Source organism: Rana temporaria, chromosome 13 (assembly GCF_905171775.1).
Source record: "Rana temporaria chromosome 13, aRanTem1.1, whole genome shotgun sequence".
Classification (NCBI taxonomy): domain Eukaryota; kingdom Metazoa; phylum Chordata; class Amphibia; order Anura; family Ranidae; genus Rana; species Rana temporaria.
Genome location: NC_053501.1, coordinates 66,185,864 through 66,206,632, shown reverse-complemented (window position 1 = coordinate 66,206,632; position 20,769 = coordinate 66,185,864). Strand labels below are relative to the sequence as shown.

General features: G+C 46.1%; 1 protein-coding gene across 2 annotated transcripts in view; it reads right to left on the bottom strand.

The window, feature by feature from the left end:
- The window catches only part of NUBPL (nucleotide binding protein like), an 86,938-nt gene that overhangs the window by 10,450 nt on the left and 55,719 nt on the right, over positions 1-20,769 (bottom strand). For both annotated transcript variants that reach the window (XM_040332290.1, XM_040332291.1), the window contains exon 9: positions 18,672-18,792. In XM_040332290.1, coding sequence (XP_040188224.1) covers positions 18,672-18,792 — 121 coding nt within the window. The remainder of the gene's footprint in view (positions 1-18,671; positions 18,793-20,769) is intronic.

Sequence of the window (20,769 nt, the reverse complement as noted above, 5' to 3'; positions counted from 1 at the left end):
ATATGTTGCATTCAGCTTTAACCATCTGGAGTCCTCCTTTAATTTGTTCTGCTCCAAATATGTCCCTTAGGATTTTACCTCTCAGCATGTAGATTTCTTTTTGTACACCTTTTTCTGCCATGGTTTTCACAAGGTGGAAAATTTCTACATTGCTTATTTCTTGGACCACGTAACTACTGTAGGATGTGCTGTCACAAAAGGCACTACAAAGGCACTGGCAAAATGCATCAAATGCACAGGTGTTTGTAACTCTCATTGTGTGTCCACACACCTTTACAGGTTGCAGGTCTCTGATGTTGCCATTCCTTATTAAACCTAATTTTGCCTTTTTCATTAAGACTGATGTGTCTGCATGCAACCACTCTGTACAAGGGGAAAGGTATGTACTCCTTCGTTTTTTGGGAGGAATAGCAAGTCCTCTCCAGTTTTCAACAACATTGTCATCTTCTGGGTAAATTGACTCTTTTTTTTCTGGACCAGTTTCAGCTTTGACAGTATCAGCACAGACTGTGGGTGTGGAAATCTGGGAAACATTGTCTCTTGCAGCTGATATTCTCATACGTCCTTCTATGAATGATAAGTGGTGGATGAGAAACTTGTCAACTCGCATTGGCAGGGTTTCATGTTTGAGAACAGAGTGCTTCAGATTCTTAAACTCAGCCTCAACACTCGCAGAACTTGCTGTGACATTAAAAGTTTTGAAAAATGGAACCAGTATTCCAGTCCAAAGTGGCAGGTAACAACAAAGACGTGTAATATGAGGAACAATTGCAGGTAAAAAATGTAAGTTGTCTCTGTCACCATTGTCTGCAGCTAACAACTTGCACTCATCACGCAAATCGATTACCCACTGTTTCAATTCAGTTGAGCATGCGTCAAGTTGTTCTTTGGGTTCTGGACTGTCAGTTTCATCCTCAAACTCTTCAGGGGGCAATGTCACACATCCTTCCGCAATTCTTTTCTTTAGGAAGATTTTACAAGACTCTGACATTAGTGTTTTTCCCATTTCATCACAGCCTTCAGCTTCACTTAATGCAACTATAAAAATGGCCTTGATGATATCTTTGGCATCAGCAAGGGATACAGATGTGATCAGCTGTGCTACAGCCCTTATGTAAAATTCTTTGATTCTTCTGCCTTTTTTTCTCAGACACTCCCACCTGGTGACTAGCTTGATGCAATGTGCCACATCAACTCTGACAAAGCATGGGGGCAGTTTGGAAGATTCCTTTTCCATCAATACGCCAAAGCAATGGTTAATATAAGTCACAAGGTCTGGGTAAGGTGTAAAAGCCCTCACAATAGCACCAAGTAAAGCCAAGGAAAAATCGCATACTGTTTCTTTTGGCAGAGGAGCACCTGCACGTTTCCATTCTGTTAACCAATATGCTATTGCATTAATGTCATGCTTTTCAGACAGCATTTGAATTACTGGTACCTTCATGGCTTCCTCTGTATTTCCAGGTATAAGTACACCTTCATACAAAAAAATGTGTCCAGACACACCTTGTGGGCGTTTCAGTTTTTTAACAAGGGAGCCCGTGGCATCAAAGGCAACAACACTGGAATGTTGTTTAGACTGGGTTTTGTATACATACATTTGTGATGTTGACCAATAGTGGACAAAGAATTTATCAAGTCCAATGTCATGCACACTGCCATAGTGGGGAAATGAATATTTCATGTGAAGGACAGATATAAGGGGGTCTTTGTCAAAAACTTCCCGATTTCTTTTTTCTTGTTTAACTTTCCGTAGAACAGACAAATTATGTAAATGACCTGGCTCTGGGTCACCGACATCCATAAGTCGTAGCGCTTCAGAAGCACGCCAAAATGTTTGGATGTTTTTTGCCCTCACATAATTCACTGGAAATGTGAACACGTAGGTCCCCTGACAGCATTCTTTTTGATTTGCCAGAATGAAGATATTCGCTTTTTTTATATACTTCACAGTTTAATTTTAATGATTGATCATTGTTAGGTTTTTTGCCACAGTAAATAAAGAGTTCTGCTTCACACTCTTTACAGAATCCATTAATTTTTATGTAACTTTCCCCTGATGGAAACACTTTTGCCCTCTTAAAGACCCATGTACATGGATATTTTTTTGAAAACCATATGGCTTCATTGATTATATGAGTCCATGCACCACGTCTTAGGACCTCATAGTTGCGGCCTTCAATATACCTGCTGTCTTTACAACAGTAAGTTACAGGCTCAGGAAAAATTTGCTGCCACTTCTCAGGTGACAGGACTACATCAAATCTTTCTACATCTTCATTAAGCTCACTGTTTTGCTCAGAGTTAGAAGTGTTCTCATCAGTTCCATCTAATATTTCCTGGCCAGGGTCCTGTTTTGTCTGCACACATTCCAAACCAAGCTCCTGGTGCAGATTATATCTGTTTAATTTAACTAATGTGTAAAGAGCCTTGGAGGATATGTCCCAATTCAGATGTTTACTTAGATCTTCCCATACCTTGGCTGATGGCATAACAATTTTGCCATCTTTAACAATTTCTAATGTTCTCTCTACAATGATTCTAACAATCTCTTCCTTTGGAAACTTTGGTACCCTGGGCATCTGTAAAACAATATGAATATAAAATTATGTTACGTCTTGGATGAGTGTAAAAAAAAAAAAATCCATTGTCTTTTGTTTGTGCTGAAAAAATAAATGTTTGTACTGGTGTTCTGTCAAGTTAGACAACTCATTGAATGTTTCAATTAACTGTAATATGTGCATGTGCAGTACAGCGGTTTGGAGATTCTGATGTAATATGATGTCCAGGGGGGCCCCTGGCATCTTCAAAGTTAGGAATCCAAGACAATGTGATGGCAGACCGCCCTCCCTTTTTGAATACTTGACATGCTAGGGTCCTCACTGCTAAATTTCGGGGGGCCTCTAGCCTACTCCCAGCATGCAAATATACAAAGGGGCAAGGGGGATGGTCTGCCATCAACCTATCTCAGTTCCCTCAACTTTAGAGGTTTTAGATATACCCAAAGAGATCATAATCTCTAAACTAGGGGTATTTAACTAAATTCTAGGTCACTAAAATTCTCTTTCAGCCAAGGTCCGAAACTCAAGTTTGTGCTATGTAGGCACACAAAAAAATATATATATATATATATATATATATATATATATATATATATATATATATATATTTTTTTTTTTTTTTCAGTGGCCCCTTTAAGAAACTTAAAAAAATAAAAATAAAATCCTTTAATAAAATAGGATTGAGCGCCGGCCACCATTGCCCTATGAAGCGCCACGTCAATGCAATCTTTAGATTGCAGACATGGCGCTTCATTTGCAGGCTTTTATCCCGCCTTATGGGCGCATTGCAAAGCGCTGATAAGCTTCCCGTGCCTCTATGGGCGACGGGAGCATTACTGTTACTGTTACTTCTGGCCATTCGTCTTGCAGACGAAAAGCGGAAGTGACGTCAGGCGGCAGCTCAGTTCTCTTCACACTGCCTGAGCGGAGCGGAGCTGCTAAGGTAAGTCGATGGATCATGCCACAGAATTCAATATGGATTTGCTTGATCGCCCCCAAAGTCATCAGCGGACAGCGGTGCACTGCCTGATCCCCACCCATCCACCTTGGAGCCTGTTATTGTATTTAGACTGCTGGGACTTGTAGTTCTCCATCTTCTACTGGGGATCATGGAGAAGATGGAGATTGGAGAACTACAAGTCTCAGCAGGTTATACATACAATAAGGCTCTGAGGTGGATGGCATGTACCTGAGCCCAGGAGAAGATGGGGAGTCCGGACATCCATCCACCAAAGAGCCTTATATTATAACCTGCTGGGACTTGTAGTTCCCCATCTTCTCCCGGGCTCAGGTGCATGCCATCCACACCCATCCACCTCAGAGCCTTATTGTATGTATAACCTGCTGGGACTTGTAGTTCTCCATCTTCTCAGGGGGCTCAGGTGCATGCAATCCACCATCTATGGGACTACAAGTCCCAGCAGTGAGAAAAACTGGACAAAGATGGTGGATTGCATGCACCTGAGCCCCAGGAGACGATGAAGAACTACAAGTCCCAGCAGGTTATAATATAAAGCTCCGAGGTGGATGGATGTCTGGACAGTGACACAGTGGGGACAATTGGCACAGCGGCATGAATGGGCACAGTGGCGACAATTAAAGGGCACAGTGGTGACAATTGGCACAGTGGCTGTGTTTGATGGCATGGCACAGTGGCTGCATTTGATGGCATGTCACAGTGGTGACAATTGATGGCACAGTGGCTGCATTTGATGGCATGGCACAGTGGCTGCGTTTGATGGCATGGCACAGTAGTGACAATTGATGGCACAGTGGCCACAATTGATGGCATGGCACAGTGGCTGCATTTGATGGCATGGCACAGTGGCTGCATTTGATGGCATGGCACAATGGTGACAATTGATGGCACAGTGGCTGCGTTTGATGGCATGGCACAGTGGTGACAATTGATGGCACAGTGGCTGCGTTTGATGGCATGGCACAGTGACTGCGTTTGATGGCATTGCACAGTGACTGCGTTTGATGGCATGGCACAGTGGTGCGAATTGATGGCACAGTGGCTGCATTTGATGGGCACAGTGAGGCTGCGATTTTTTTTTTTTTCGTTTGCGCCCCCCCAAAAATTTGGAGCACCAGCCGCCACTGCTATAAACCCCATTCAAGTGAACAGCATACCTGCACATGTCAAGTAGCTGGACAGGCACAGTACATTGGAGAAGGGAGGAGCTGCAGGGGGCAGTACCTGGGTGGATCAACTTGCTACAGGGGGTGGGGCCCACATGTAACATCACTGGTTGCTAGGACACCGGCGATATCAGAAACTAATGACTGTTGAGCAGCTGGGGTCACGCCCTGCATACTGGTGGGCTGACAGTTTGGACATGGCATTGCTCGGTCTTCCATTTACTGAAAGGCTGCTCTAAACATTTCCAACCAGCGCATGCACAGTACAGCTACTTTGAGATTTTGATGAGTTGGAGATCTTGACAGAACAATGGATTCGTTTTAGAGAAATTTCACATTATATTTTACATTGTGTCACCACTAGTCCTGCCCATTTTACACCCCCATGTTATAAATTTTTAAATATAAAAGGCACCATTCAATTGTTTTACTTTTTGTGCCTTAAAAATATTCTACCCTCTACCTTGCACCCCGTGTAACAGTAAAAGCTACAGCTATTGCAAGCTTATACTTAAAGCAGAGATCCACCTAATTTTTTTATTTTTATTCAGCGCGCCTGCGATGACGGCACCTGAGGTCGACCCGTGCCTCGGATGCTGTCGCCACCATCTTCGTTAAGGGAATCAGGAAATGTAGCCTTGCGACTTCACTTCCCGATTCCCTACTGTGCATGTGCGAGTCGCGCTGTGCAATCAAAATGGTCCCTCCTGTCTTCTGTCTCCCAGAAGACAGCGGGGGACGACAGGATGTGACATAGACCCCTGCAGATTCTGTGGAGGTCTACGCCTGGAAGTGGGTGCAAACACCTGTATTAGACAGGTATCTGCACCCCCTCCCCCCTGTAAGGTGCCAAATGTGACACTGGAGGGGGGGAGGGTTCCGAAAAGCGGAGGTTCCATTTTTGTGTGGACCTCTGCTTTAAGTATTCTCCATGCATCAGTGACTTCAACACAGCACAGCCTGAGTTGCTAGCATTATCTGGTTTTAAATCTCATATATGTGTGTATATAATATATATATATATATATATATATATATATATATATATATATATCTCTCACATACATCATACATTTGTAGAAAGTGTTTGAAGTGTAGAATTTCCACAGTCCGGCCTAGCATTAGAGAAGCCCGGAGCATGGAAAGTAGTGGAATAGGCAGAGGGCGGGCATGACCAGCGTGCTTGGGACACAGGGGGTTAACCAGGCTGTGAGGAGAGGGGGGTAGGCGGTGCTGGAGAGCAGTTTCCCGGGCTCTGGGAGTTTATTTAAGGGAGGGGCGGAGCTACGGGGCTCAGCAGCGTGTAGGGAGACAGCAGAAGGAGGCAGATTTTTGCTCTGCGCCTTCAAAGTAACGGCTATGGCACAGGTGGACCTTTTATTAGCAAGGCTTAGGGCCAGGGCGGCGGAGCGAGGTCCGGAGTGGCTAGAGTGTCAGATAGGGGGGCTCATCGAGGACCAAGCGGGGGGGTCGCAGGAACCGCCGTCGCGCGCACGGCAATCGCGGCCGCCGGTGCGTTACTCGCCCGAGATGTCGGGGCGACTGAGGAGAGCAGCCAGGAGCCCAGTGGATGACCCGTCGCCCCCGCCGGCCAAGCGGTCGCAGCTTGCGGCCGGGGGGGAGTCCGGACGGTACCCTCGCACGCGGAGGAGCTCGGGAGGCGGGGCCTACGGCCGGGATGGCGCCCGGTCCTCACCGGGAAGAGGGAGACAGGTGCAGAGGCCAGCAACACCCAGCGCTAGTGTGGGTTCCAGTGGAGAGGCCCGGCGAGGGAGTAGTGGGGCCAGGAACAGCGGGCCGTCCAGCCACACGGCAGCTGCATCAGGGGGTCGGGGGCAGCAAGCCCAGGACTGTGTGGAGGATCAGCAGGTGGCTAGGCCGCAGAACACGGGGGGGAAGGGGGGCCAAGCCAAGAAGAAGACTGCAGAAGTGCGATCCAGGCGTCCCCTGGGGTCTGCGGCTCCCAGATCTGCTTCGCCTGGGGGGCCACAAGTGCCGTGCGGTGCAGCAGAAGAACGATCGGAGGGCGAGGTGTCCGAAGACGAGGAGGAGGACGTGAGACTACCATCGGTGGATGTAGCGGCGGCGGCTGGTGGTGCGGTTCCCAGGCAGCCAGGTAGGACTACCTCCTTACCTACTCTTGATTTTACTAATGCTTTGTGTACCTTATTGGGGGTGGGGGGGGTTATCCCGGGGGCTGCTGGTGCGGTTGCACAGGGACCGGTGGCGCCTGGGGCTGCGGGGGCGGTTCCCGCCGCTCCGGGGGTCCCGGGCCAGTTGCAGGACCTGCTGGGGGGTCTGCGGGACCTGTTACAGCGTTTTGCTGGGGGTCCTGCGGTGCCGCCGCAGGTTGCACCATGGGTGGGGGGGGCTGGGGAAAATGGGGGGGCAGCGGCTGCTCCTGCGGCGGTGGTGGTCGCCCCCCTCGTCAGCGCGGCAGCGGCTGTTCCGGCAGGCAGTGAAGCAGGGGACACCACAAAGGATAAAACAGCGGCTACCAGAGCAGATATAGTTAGGATTGCAGATGCAGCAAAATGTGAGGTATATGTATGTTTTGAGGGTCCCCTAGGTTCGCATCTGAAGCCGGAAGTGAGGGAGAAAATCGTGAAGGGTGAGTATGTGGAGATTTTTTCCTTGCTTCCGCTTGAAAAATTTAATTTAGATAGGGTTAAGCCCGATGATTCAAAAAAAGAGGACGAGGAGAAGAGGCGTTACCGCCTCATCCCTCGCACCTTTGGAAATTGGCTGCAGGCCTATGCAATACTGGCCAGTGTTATTGGCGATAAGAAGCCAGAACACTGTGCAGCATTGTTCTGTTACATGGATGCGATCGGGGAAGCGCACCGAGTTTATGGTGGTACGGGGTGGCTGCGTTACGACGAGCAATTCCGGCAGCGTATGGCGGTACGGCCATCCATTAGGTGGGACCACAAGGATATCACCTTGTGGATGCGACTTATGTCTGCGCCGCGGGCGCCGGGTCAGTTTTTTCAGGGGGGGGGCCGCAGCCTCGGGACCGTCGGCCGGAAAAAAGTGGGGAGTTTGCTGGCAATTTAACGAGGGGTCCTGCAAGTTTGGGGGATCTTGTCGTTTCAAGCACGAGTGCTCGGGTTGCGGGGGTAACCACCCTCTGTCCAAGTGCTTTAAGCGTAACAAGCGGGGTGGCGAGTCTGCGGGAAAAGGGGGTGACGCCGGTGAAAGTGGAAAGGATGCGTCCTTTTCTAGGTAGGTATCCGGACATCGCGGCCGCGCAATTGCTAACTTCGGGTTTTACGGAGGGGTTTCGCATACCGTGTACCTTGTCGACAGCGCCTCCGCTGGCAAGGAATTTGCGATCCGCTTTGGAACACCCGGAGGTAGTTACGGAAAAATTGAGAAAGGAGGTGTTGCTGGGGCGGATGGGGGGGCCATTTAAGGAACAACCGATACGGGATTTGGTGGTTTCTCCACTGGGGGTGGTACCCAAGAAGGAACCCAACAAATTCCGCCTCATTCACCACCTCTCTTTTCCAAAAGGGGGGTCGGTGAACGATGCCATTGACCCGGAAGCATGTACGGTGTCATACACGTCATTGGATGCGGCGGTGAGCTGGGTGCGGAGGTATGGAAAAGGGGCACTTATGGCAAAATCGGACATTGAAGCCGCTTTCCGATTGTTGCCGGTACACCCAGACAGTTTTCGCCTGTTGGGCTGCCGGTGGCAGGAGGAATTTTATGTGGATCGGTGTCTGCCCATGGGTTGCTCCATTTCATGTGCGTTTTTTGAAACGTTCAGTTCCTTCTGGGAATGGGTGGTCCGGGATGTGGCTAGGGTGGACTCTGTGGTCCACTATTTGGATGACTTCTTGTGCGTGGGACCCCCTTCCTCCAGGGTGTGTGCGATTCTATTGGCGACATTGCAGCACATTGCGGGAAGATTTGGGGTCCCCTTGGCGGCGGACAAGACGGAAGGCCCTACTACGGAGCTCAGTTTTCTGGGGATTGTGATCGATTCCCAGGCAATGGAGTGCCGGTTGCCGCCGGACAAGGTGGAGAATCTTAGGCTGGCGATTCGGGATTTTTTGGGGCGCAACAAGGTCACACTAAGGGAATTGCAATCATTACTGGGAAAATTCAATTTTGCGTGTCGGATCATACCCATGGGGAGGGTGTTTTGCCGACGGCTGTCGGCAGCCACCGCAGGGGTGAAATCGCCTAGGCATTTCATAAGATTGACCAGGGAACTGAAGGAGGACCTGAGAGTATGGCACACGTTTCTGGAAACGTTTAATGGGCGGTCGGTTTGGATGGAGGGGCCTGTTAGTAACTTCGACTTGGACTTAGTCACGGACGCGGCTGGGTCGACGGGGTACGGGGCCTTTTTTCGGGGCCGTTGGAGTGCGGAACCTTGGCCTGATTCATGGAGGAAGGCGGGTTTCCTCAAGAACTTAGTACTGCTGGAGTTGTTTCCAGTGGTTCTGGCAATGGAATTGTGGGGGGAAGAGTGGAAAAATTTGAAGGTGAGGCTAAATTGCGACAATATGGGGGTAGTGCAGGTCATCAACCGGATCTCCGCATCCTCATTGCCTGTGGTCCGGTTGCTGAGACATTTGGTACTACGGTGTCTGCAGTTTAATGTATTTCTATATGCGGTGCACATACCGGGGGTAGACAACACGCTCGCTGACTCTCTGTCTCGTTTTCAGTGGGGCAGGTTCAGGGAGTTGGCTCCTACGGCAGAGCGGACCGGGGTGCCTTGCCCGGCGTGGCTTTGGGACACTGCTTTGGACTTGCCGCGCGTTGGATCCAACGGTCGGTGAGTGGGGCGACGTGGACGGCGTACTCCAGAGTCTGGGTGGAGTGGTTCGATTTCCTGCGACAGGTTGGGGTTGATTTGGGGGGTGGGGGGAAGGAAGGCAGTTGGTTAGTGCTGTATTTCGTTTCTAGGCACATGGAAGATGGGGGGTCTGTTTCCGCCATTGAACGCAAGCTGGCGGGGCTCGCATTCCTCTTTAAATTACAGGGGTTGCAAGATTTTACAAAGAATTTTTGGGTTAAACAAACGGTGAAAGGATACCGGCGGGGTAAGGTGCGGAGGGATTTGCGTAGACCGGTGTCGTTCGCAGTGCTTCAAGCGATCTGCGGCAAGCTGGGGGAGGTGTGTTCGTCGGGATATGAGGGGATCCTTTTTCGGGCGGTTTTTGCGGTGGCGTTTTTTGGGGCTTTTCGGTTGGGTGAATTGGTTAGCCCGTCAAAATCGGTGGAGGGTGGATTCGGTTTTCAAGATGTGCGAGTGGAGGGGGACAGGGTGGTGATCATGTTGCGCCGGTCCAAGACGGACCAGGTGGGGAGGGGAACACGGGTGGTGCTTTATGCATTACCGGGTTCCGAGGTGTGTCCGGTTAGAACTGTTGGGGAGTTTGTGTGCGTTCGCCCGATAGGGCTGGGGGCATTTTTTACACACAGGGATGGGATGTTTTTATCAAAATTTCAGTTTGTACAGGTGTTCAGAAAATGCTTGTGTGCAGCGGGGTATGACGGGAAACGGTATGCTTCGCACTCCTTCCGCATCGGGGCGGCCACCGAGGCTGCGCGGTGCGGGTTGGATGAGGCGGCCGTTAGAAAAATAGGCAGGTGGGAATCTAGGAGATTCCGCTCCTATGTGCGTCCACATTTGCTGAATGATTAAGGGTGATGCGTGGGGAAGGGTAAGGTTAAGACGAAGGTTGGTGTTATATAGCTACAAAAGAATTGTTTTTATTACAGATGACAGCTTCCCGTGCCTCGTATGGATTTTGGGGCACTCCTACGTGTTCTGGGGTGCCAGGAGAGCCGACGCCCGACCGGATGGCAGGCAACTGGGCATTTCTAGGCGGGAAGCATGGGTTCGCTGGCTGGGTTTTCGGGGGATGGAATGGAGCAGGGTGGTTCCTGAAGTCGGCCATTACGCCCGGCTCGATCGCCCCCCAGATGTGCTGGTTTTGCATGTGGGGGGTAATGATTTGGGTGTCCGGCCGATGGGGGAGCTGATACTGGCAATTAAGGCGGACTTTATGTCCCTGAGAATGTCATTCCCAGGGTTAATCGTAGTATGGTCAGATATGGTGGTTAGGACGGCATGGCGGACGGCTAGATCAGTGGATAGGCTGAACAAGGCTAGGATAAAGGTCAATCAAGTGGTGGGGAGGTTTGTGGCACGTAACGGAGGAATAGTTATACGGCACTCTGAGTTGGAGAGGGATGTAGGTTTGTTTCACAGGGGGGACGGAGTTCACCTATCTGATATAGGGATTGATCTATGGACCTTGGGGTTGGAGGATGGAATCCGTAGGGCCCTGCGGGTGTGGGGTGGCCCTCAAGGATAAGGGGTTAACCTCTCAGGCTGTGGCGGTGTCAGGTGGTCCAGGAGGTCAAAGAAAGGAACAATTAAGACGGAAGTGTGGGGGTCCAGCGGTTATGGACCCCCTCCGTATTCCACCGGAATGGTGTCCGCTGGAACACGGGAATTGGTGTACTGCGGGATAGGGGGTGTTGCTATGCCTTTAAGGCTGGCGGCTGGGGTTTGTTTATGTCCCGCAGGAGAATGGTGTAAAATGGTGTAAAATGTTAGGTGTGTTACTTCCTTGGACCACATGTCTGTGTATGGTTGCCATTTTTTATATGGCTGTTTGAAAATGTATTATATTTATATTTTAAAATAATGAAAAAGTTAACAAAATTCTTGTTATGTAAAATGTGTTAATAAAAGTTACGGCTGCTATGGCCAATTATTCTCCAATCTCAGGTGTTGCCTCAGTTCTTTAATTTAGCATAAGAGGGGGTGGTATGGGTTAGTGTCGTTAATGGTCCAATTCAGGGTATCCAGGCTACCTGAGTCAAGAGAAGCCCGGAGCATGGAAAGTAGTGGAATAGGCAGAGGGCGGGCATGACCAGCGTGCTTGGGACACAGGGGGTTAACCAGGCTGTGAGGAGAGGGGGGTAGGCGGTGCTGGAGAGCAGTTTCCCGGGCTCTGGGAGTTTATTTAAGGGAGGGGCGGAGCTACGGGGCTCAGCAGCGTGTAGGGAGACAGCAGAAGGAGGCAGATTTTCCCACCCACCCTCCCCTGTTTTTTGTCTCTTTTGTGTGTTGTGCGTGTGTGTTCTTCTTTTTCAGGTCACGGATGTGGGTCGTCATGGCAGCAGTAGTGGTGGCGGTGTCAGGTGGTCCAGGAGGTCAAAGAAAGGAACAATTAAGACGGAAGTGTGGGGGTCCAGCGGTTATGGACCCCCTCCGTATTCCACCGGAATGGTGTCCGCTGGAACACGAGAATTGGTGTACTGCGGGATAGGGGGTGTTGCTATGCCTTTAAGGCTGGCGGCTGGGGTTTGTTTATGTCCCGCAGGAGAATGGTGTAAAATGGTGTAAAATGTTAGGTGTGTTACTTCCTTGGACCACATGTCTGTGTATGGTTGCCATTTTTTATATGGCTGTTTGAAAATGTATTATATTTATATTTTAAAATAATGAAAAAGTTAACAAAATTCTTGTTATGTAAAATGTGTTAATAAAAGTTACGGCTGCTATGGCCAATTATTCTCCAATCTCAGGTGTTGCCTCAGTTCTTTAATTTAGCATAAGAGGGGGTGGTATGGGTTAGTGTCGTTAATGGTCCAATTCAGGGTATCCAGGCTACCTGAATCATGTAATTTCCTTACTGTTTACCTTTTAGTTAAAGTCAGAACAAATAGGTTCCCAGTTTGGGCAAAAAATAAAAAACGAAAAAAAAAACTGGGAATACAGTTACCAATGAACCTCTGTGTGTAGACAGGCAATGATTTCAGTATATTGCTACAGAGCTTTAAAATTCTGGCTAACCCAGAACACAGTGTATACACATGGATGCATCACTAACAAACACATCAAAAGAAAAAATAAGTGGGCTATACTTTAATTTACTTGATTTACACTCAGGTAGCAGTCAAAGCATCAAGCATGAGGTTGCAAAAGCTGTAAAAACAAGTGGGTTAAACTTACATTTACCCTGTAATCTCTCAGGCAGCAGTCAAAACATCAAGCATGAGGTTGCTAGTGCCTTCCCCCAAGGTACTGTGTGCAGTGCTTACAGAGGAGATGCATTACAAAAATAAACTCCAGGCTGAGTAAGGGGCCTAGCAAGGAACAATGTAACAAATTGTACTATTATAACAAAATGGATATTACAATTTAGAAAAACATTTCTACTGACTAGTGAAAGGTGTTTGTGTAGCTTGCACTCCTCTTTCACCTGTTTCCATACATTCTTAAACATTAAGACACCAATTATGTTCTTTGCCCTCTAAATATATTATCCAGCAAACCAATAGATAAGTACAACTTGGATTTCTCCATTATATTTATTCAAGCATACATGAAAATCATACTTATTTTTTTCACATGCACAGACTGTTGAAGAAGTTCTGTCTGTGTGAAAGACAAATTGTTAGCACGTGATTCTAACACGCAGAGCGGGTTTCATCAACTATAATGTACAAGATCTCCAAAACCAAACCAACACAAATGTTATTTTTTTCACAAGTTATCACAGATACAGCACAAATGAATGGTGTAATTGTTATAGTATCTAATAACATGGGATGCCAAGTGGGTGGGGTTTGATCGAAAAAAGAAATAACTTTTGCAATAAAAAAAAATCAAAGCAGCACCCATAGTAATTTTAACAGCACAAACGCGGCACTAACCAACCAACCCAGTGACATACATATGCGCATGCGCAGACTGGCAACTGGTCGGGCAGATGAGCGCGAGCCTGTCATCAATGCTGGCGCCAGACAGACTATTTAAACAGGCTGCAGTTTGGTGTGCAGCTTCTGTGTGTTCGTTCCTGATTGCTGTGTTTGACTTCTGATCCTAACCCAGCTTGCTCCTGACCTCCGTTTGACTGCTACCTGCCCTGACCATGGCTTGTCTCTGGATTCTGCCTTCTGTTCTTGCCTGATCTAACTCCCGTTGCTGATTTGGCTTGTGACCCGACTATCCTGTTGTCTGCCGTCTATGCCTGATCTGCCCGACCATTATGGACCCGGCTCATCTGACCCTGCATCCTGCGCATCAAGCCTGCTACAGCTATTCAGTCCAGCAAGGTCTCACCTGTCTCCTGCTTCCAGCTGCTTACCCACAGTCTGCTGCCAGCCAAGCTCAGTGCCAGCTTATATGCCACCAGCCGGTTCTGCTGCCATCACGCAGTCTACTGGACTGATCACAGGCACCCATACCTCGCTGTGCTCCAATTGCTGCTGTCTAACCAGGAGATCACTAACCGGGTATGGGACAGGAGGGCAGGGTGATGTCATTGTCTGGGAAAAAACAAATTGCTATTATCTTAAAAATAAAAGCAGCACAAATTTGTATTTTTATGGCACAAAAAAGCACAAACGTAACACTAACAAATAGTATGTTTGTTTTTAAGATTTAATAACATGGGGTGCAAAGTGAGTGGGTTGTTATCAAATAAAAACAAGCTGCTATATCTTAAAAACCATAACAGCACAAATAAAAATATTAGCAGCACAAACATAGCACTAAAACATTTGAGTTTTTATTTGTGCAGATTGTACGGGGGGGGGCAAAGTGAGTGGGGTTTGAAAAGAACAAAAAAAATGTTATAACTTAACCCTCCTGGCGGTATTCCCGAGCGTGACTCGGGGTGTATTTTTTGGGCTGAAATTGGTATCCCCGAGTCACGCTCGGGGTAGCTATGCAGAGCCTGTAGCGCGCGCTGGCTTACCTTGTTCCTGGATCCAGCGATGCCACCGCGCTGTGTGAGCGAGCGGGTGCTCGCTCGATTCACACAGCGTCCCCGTGTGCCGTCGATCTCCGTTCCCTGCGACGTTACGACGCACGGGGGCGGAGATCGTCGCCAAATTCAAAAAGGTAAACAAACACTATACATACAGTATACTGTAATCTTATAGATTACAGTACTGTATGTAAAAAATACTCACCCCCCTTTGTCCCTAGTGGTCTGCCCAGTGCCCTACATGTTCTTTTATATAATAAAAACTGTTCTTTCTCCCTGCAAACTGGAGATTGTCCATAGCAACCAAAAGTGTCCCTTTATGTCAAAAATGGTTTTAGATCAGCTAGAAAACAGCGATAATAAATTATAATCACTTGCAGAATTGTGCGATAGCGATTTGTGGGGAAATTCGTCATAAAAAAAAATAATAATGAAAAATGTAAACAGCACAAAACAGCACAAACGCAGCACTAAAGAAACACACTTGAGTTTTTTGTTGTGCTGATTGTAGGGGGGGACAAAGTGAGTGGGGTTTGAAAAACAAAAAAACTGTTATAACTTAAAAACCATAACCGCACAAATACAATTTTTAGCAGCACAAACCAGCACAAATGTAGCACTAACCAACAAGACCAGTTTTGTGTCATTTGGGCGTTGTAGGGGGGCTGTGTGACCTTTGGTGACCTTTAATAAATCATTAATAACACAAAAACGATAAAAGATAGAACGGAAATATTAGCAGCACAAAACAGCACAAACGTAGCACTAACCAACGAGACAATTTTCGTGTCATTTGGGGTTGTAGGGGGGCTGTGTGACCTTTGGTGACCTTTAATAAATCATTAATAACGCAAAAAAGATAAAAGATAGAATGGAAATAATAACAGCACAAAACAGCACAAACGTAGCACTAACCAACAAGACCAGTTTTGTGTCATTTGGGCGTTGTAGGGGGGCTGTGTGACCTTTGGTGACCTTTAATAAGTCATTAATAACGCAAAAACGATAAAAGATAGAAAGGAACTTTAAACAGCACAAAACAGCACAAACATAGCACTAAAGAAACACACTTGAGTTTTTATCTGTGCTGATTGTAAGGTGGGCAAAGTGAGTGGGGTTTGAAAAAAATAAAATAAACTGTTATAACTTTAAAACCATAACAGCACAAATAAAAAAAATTGCAGCACAAAACAGCACAAACGTAGCACTAACCAACAAGACCAGTTTTGTGTCATTTGGGCGTTGTAGGGGGGCTGTGTGACCTTTGGTGACCTTTAATAAATCATTAATAACGCAAAAAAGATAAAAGATAGAACGGAAATAATAGCAGCACAAAACAGCACAAACGTAGCACTAACCAACGAGACAATTTTCGTGTCATTTGGGGTTGTAGGGGGGCTGTGTGACCTTTGGTGACCTTTAATAAATCATTAATAACGCAAAAAAAGATAAAAGATAGAACGAAAATAATAGCAGCACAAAACAGCACAAACGTAGCACTAACCAACGAGACCAGTTTTGTGTCATTTGGGCGTTGTAGGGGGGCTGTGTGACCTTTGGTGACCTTTAATAAGTCATTAATAACGCAAAAACGATAAAAGATAGAAAGGAACTTTAAACAGCACAAAACAGCACAAACATAGCACTAAAGAAACACACTTGAGTTTTTATTTGTGCTGATTGTAAGGTGGGCAAAGTGAGTGGGGTTTGAAAAAAATAAATAAACTGTTATAACTTTAAAACCATAACAGCACAAATAATTTTTTTTGCAGCACAAAACAGCACAAACGTAGCACTAACCAACGAGACCAGTTTTGTGTCATTTTGAGGTTGTAGGGGGGCTGTGTGACCTTTGGTGACCTTTAATAAATCATTAATAACGCAAAAATGATAAAAGATAGAACAGAAATAATAGCAGCACAAAACAGCACAAACGTAGCACTAACCAACGAGACCAGTTTTGTGTCATTTTGAGGTTGTAGGGGGGCTGTGTGACCTTTAATAAATCATTAATAACGCAAAAACGATAAAAGATAGAAAAGAAATAATAGCAGCACAAAACAGCACAAACGTAGCACTAACCAACGAGACCAGTTTCGTGTCATTTGGGCGTTGTAGGGGGGCTGTGTGACCTTTGGTGACCTTTAATAAGTCATTAATAACGCAAAAAAGATAAAAGATAGAACGGAAATAATAGCAGCACAAAACAGCACAAACGTAGCACTAACCAACGAGACCAGTTTTGTGTCATTTGGGGTTGTAGGGGGGCTGTGTGATGTCATAGTCTGGAAAAAACAATTGCTAATATCTTCAAAATAAAAGCAGCACAAACGTAAATTTTTGCAGCACAAAACAGCACAAACGTAGCACTAAAGAAACACACTTGAGTTTTTATTTGTGCTGATTGTAGGGGGGCCAGCTTCGCTGAGCTCAATAATTGTGATCGGTTCAGCGGTTTCCCCTTTTTCTCTATTTTTTGATATGTGAAGCCTGCCTGCAAGGCTGCAAGAAAATACACAAAATATTTTTTAGCTTCATCAAAGTGCCTATGGGAGTCCACGACTTAAGTTACTGATTTTAACACCTACTGTGATAGGGCAGGTCCAGGCCAGTTAAGGAATCTGTTTTCATAAACCTCTTATGTGTATCCTAAACCAAAAAAAATGTGATACTAGGGCTGACAGAAACCTAATTTGCCTTAGAATGAGAAAAAAAAAAAAAAACTAAATTCTTATGCCTCGTACACACTCCCGGTTTTCCCGATGGGAAAACTGCGAGGAGAGCTTTTGGCCGGGAATCCCGGCCGTGTGTATGCTCCTCGCAGTTTTTCCGACAGGAAAACTGCCAAAAAAAAAAAAAAGAGAACCAGTTCTCTTTTTTCCCGGCGGTTTTTGGCAGCTTTCCTATGGGGAAAAACTGCGATGAGCATACACAAGGCCGGGATTCCCAACCAAAGCTCCATCGCAGTTTTCCTGTCAGGAAAACCAGCCGTGTGTAGGGGGAAAGACTGACCGAGCAGGTTCTCGGCTTTCCCCTCTGGATTTCCGAAGGGAAAAGTTCCTGTCAGAAATCCTGCATGTGTGTACGGGGCATAGATGTGGTGCCTGCATTCGTTTACTTTTTTTAGGCTTTTATTTCCTTTCTTTTTACCTGATAATCTGGCCAGTAAGTCTCTATTTTTCAAATTCCTTTAACAGGCCAAGCTTCTCAGCTAAAGTGTCAGTAAGAGGGTAGAGAAAAATCATGCAACACTGTCAGGGATGCTTACAATGCTTTTATTTAATACCTTTACCTCAAAAGGAAAAAAAGGTCATAATTGTTCAAAAACAATTGGAATTTTGCTTTACTGTGATAATCAAGTCCATCTAAATCTGCTAGTGCATCTAAAAACATTCCTCCCCCAATTAACAATGATGCTGTCCAGAGGTAGCTTTGTTGTTCCTAAATCCAGAGTGTAGACATCCTAAGATGGGAAGTGTGCTATTGATCACTAGGTGAACAAAAACCTAAACACGAATGCAGTCACCACATTTAAGGGTTGGTAAACGGCAATATTTTCATTTTTGTATCTGGGTTTATACATCTTATTGGTTGAACTAGAGGGCCTTGTGTGCTTTTTCAACCAGACTAACTATGCAACATCCCTCTGACCTCCATCCTCTGTGACAGCGGGCAGGAGATCCTCTCCCCCACAGCCGCTGTCACATAAAAAAATTGTCACGGTTGTGCGAGGCTCAGCCATGTCGTTTATTTACAGGGATCTGTGAACGAATAAACTACAAGTTCCGTCTGCCAACATGGCAGATGGACTTGTAGTTCTCAATGGACTAAGAGCATGCTGATTAGTGTGCTTGTAGTCCATTTACTCTTCTTCTAGCATTCTGACTGAAAGCCCATATACAGGTACAGGCAGAGAGGGAGAGTGTGCAGGAGCCTGACAATGCACCTGTGATCCACTGATCGTGGGTGCAATGCTTTGCTGGATCATGTGGAAAAAATATTAAATGCACATTTTTTCCGGAAAAAATATTTATTATTTTTTTCCTAAATGGTGAACTTCTCTTGTAAGGCATATTTAAGGCCAGGCATGCTTTTAAAGAGTGCAGTCAGAAATGATGGCAGGCAAACAATTTAAATTTTAAAAATTACCCAACTATCATCTGCATTTACAATGAGCGATGATAGATTATCACATCAACAGTACCCCTACCTAGAATATCCAGTCCCATGGAAGCTGCAAGTTGTCGTGCCCCATCTTCTCCAAAGATATGGGTTTCGTGATTACACTTAGGACATCGAAAAACACTCATGTTCTGCACAATACCTAGCACCTGTCAGGAGACAAAACCATAATTAAAATTTATATATGCAATTTTTATCATTGCGAAATATGCAGGAGATAATTTCTAACATAAAGAATGCCCTATAAATAGTGGACTCTTGTTAAAAATATTATAGCTAGCAACTGATCACCACTAGACCCCAGACTCCACCAATTCTACAACCAGGAAGAATTCACCACTACAGCTAGGGGATGACCACCACTAGACCCCAAAACTAATAACTTCTACAGCCAGGAAGTCTGCATCTTTACAACTAGAGACTGTATTATCCACTCCTACAGGTGGACATAACTACCACCTACAGCTAGGAACAGGCCACCACTAGAACTGATGCCTAGTACACACGGACGGTTTTCCCAACAGGAAAACTTCCAGGAGAACTTTGGTCGGGAAAACCGGCCGTGTGTATGCTTCCTCGCAGTGGAAAACTGCAGAAAAAAAAAAAAACACAGCAATTTGCGCTGCGGTTCCACTTCTGTTTTCCCCATGTTTGTCTTTCATGCCCTGGGTTCTATTCAACATTATACGAAGATGATGCATCCCTATGTTGAATGTGTGTATTCTGACATCTATTATGTACAGCCCTTTTTGGCCTTGCTTATCCATGCTGGCAGCCTACAGCCATGTTCTGTTGCATTTTAGGGTAGTGACAATTATCTGAGTGTACCTTCGTTGTTTCTCATGTGATTTTGTTCTGAGACCCGTTCCATGTACGACTGTAATGTTGTTGCACTATATATTGCATATATTACTAATAAGATTTGTTTAGAATAAAAAAAAATAAAGTACTATAATAACTCCACCAAAACACAGGAGTGGCTACCAAGTTATCAGCACTTCAATGCATACAAACCACAGAAAGTGATCAATACAGTAATACCTGTAGAGCAAGCGAGTATCAAGATGGAAATTTGTTTGCAAACACATTTTTACATTTCCCACTTTGTCTTCTTTATGAAGTATCGAAAACATCAGGGTTTATGAAATGCTGCTTTTAAACTGCACAACCTTCCTGGGACCATTGTACTATGTATAATCTCCAGCACTCATGCGCCAAAACAGAGGATTGATCCAACTAGAAGGTATAATGGTATTGATGTAAATGTATGCTCTGGGATAGACTGTCATTATTCTATGCTGTTCAGGTCATTGGCTCAGCACTGTATTCAGAGAGGAAGAGGGAGTGCTGGAGACTGTATTGACAAGCAGACTGATCAATGAAGAGCTGCAATGTTTTTTTTGGTAGTATGGGGTCCAATTGATATTAATCATGCGGAGAAAAATCCAAAGAGCACCTTATAAGTTTTCTGAGTGTGTACTGCCCAAGGTATTTGCTTCTTCTCTCTTTGCTTCTTATGTCAACAACAATTACCCATCTGGGGCATGTTTTATATCCTGTGGCAGGGAGAAACTTCTTAGTACTGACATTTTTTTACAACAAGATTTTTGTATGTGAGACATAGTAAGAAATGGGTAGCGATGACCAAATTACCGACACAGGAGACTGGGGATTCCGAAGTTAAAAACGGAAAGACTCAGCAGCTGTGCCGAGAAGCAGGAGAAAGCAGAGTAAGCAGTTTATGTATTGACGCTTTTTTCTGCAATCGAAGGGCTGAAAAAAATGGAAGTGACTCTCTGGTATTCCTTAAAGTGAATCTGAGCTCTGTAACAAAAACCAAGCAGGCAGGTTTTTCTGCAGAAGACACATACACTCTCTTCTACCCCTACCTGCCTGCAGGGCCGGTGCTACCACTAGGCAAACTAGGCAGCCGCCTAGGGCGCACTGCTGCCTAGGGGCGCCCAACCGCTGGTTTCCCTCCGCGTCTGCTTGCTCTGCAGGCTGCAGCATGTATCTAACTCAGTCTCAGGCAGCTGCTCCGTCCAAGTGGTAGTGAAATTAGAGGCGCAGCACAGCACTGGAGCCAGCGCTAGAGGAAGCAAAGACGATGCTTCCTGTATAGCGCC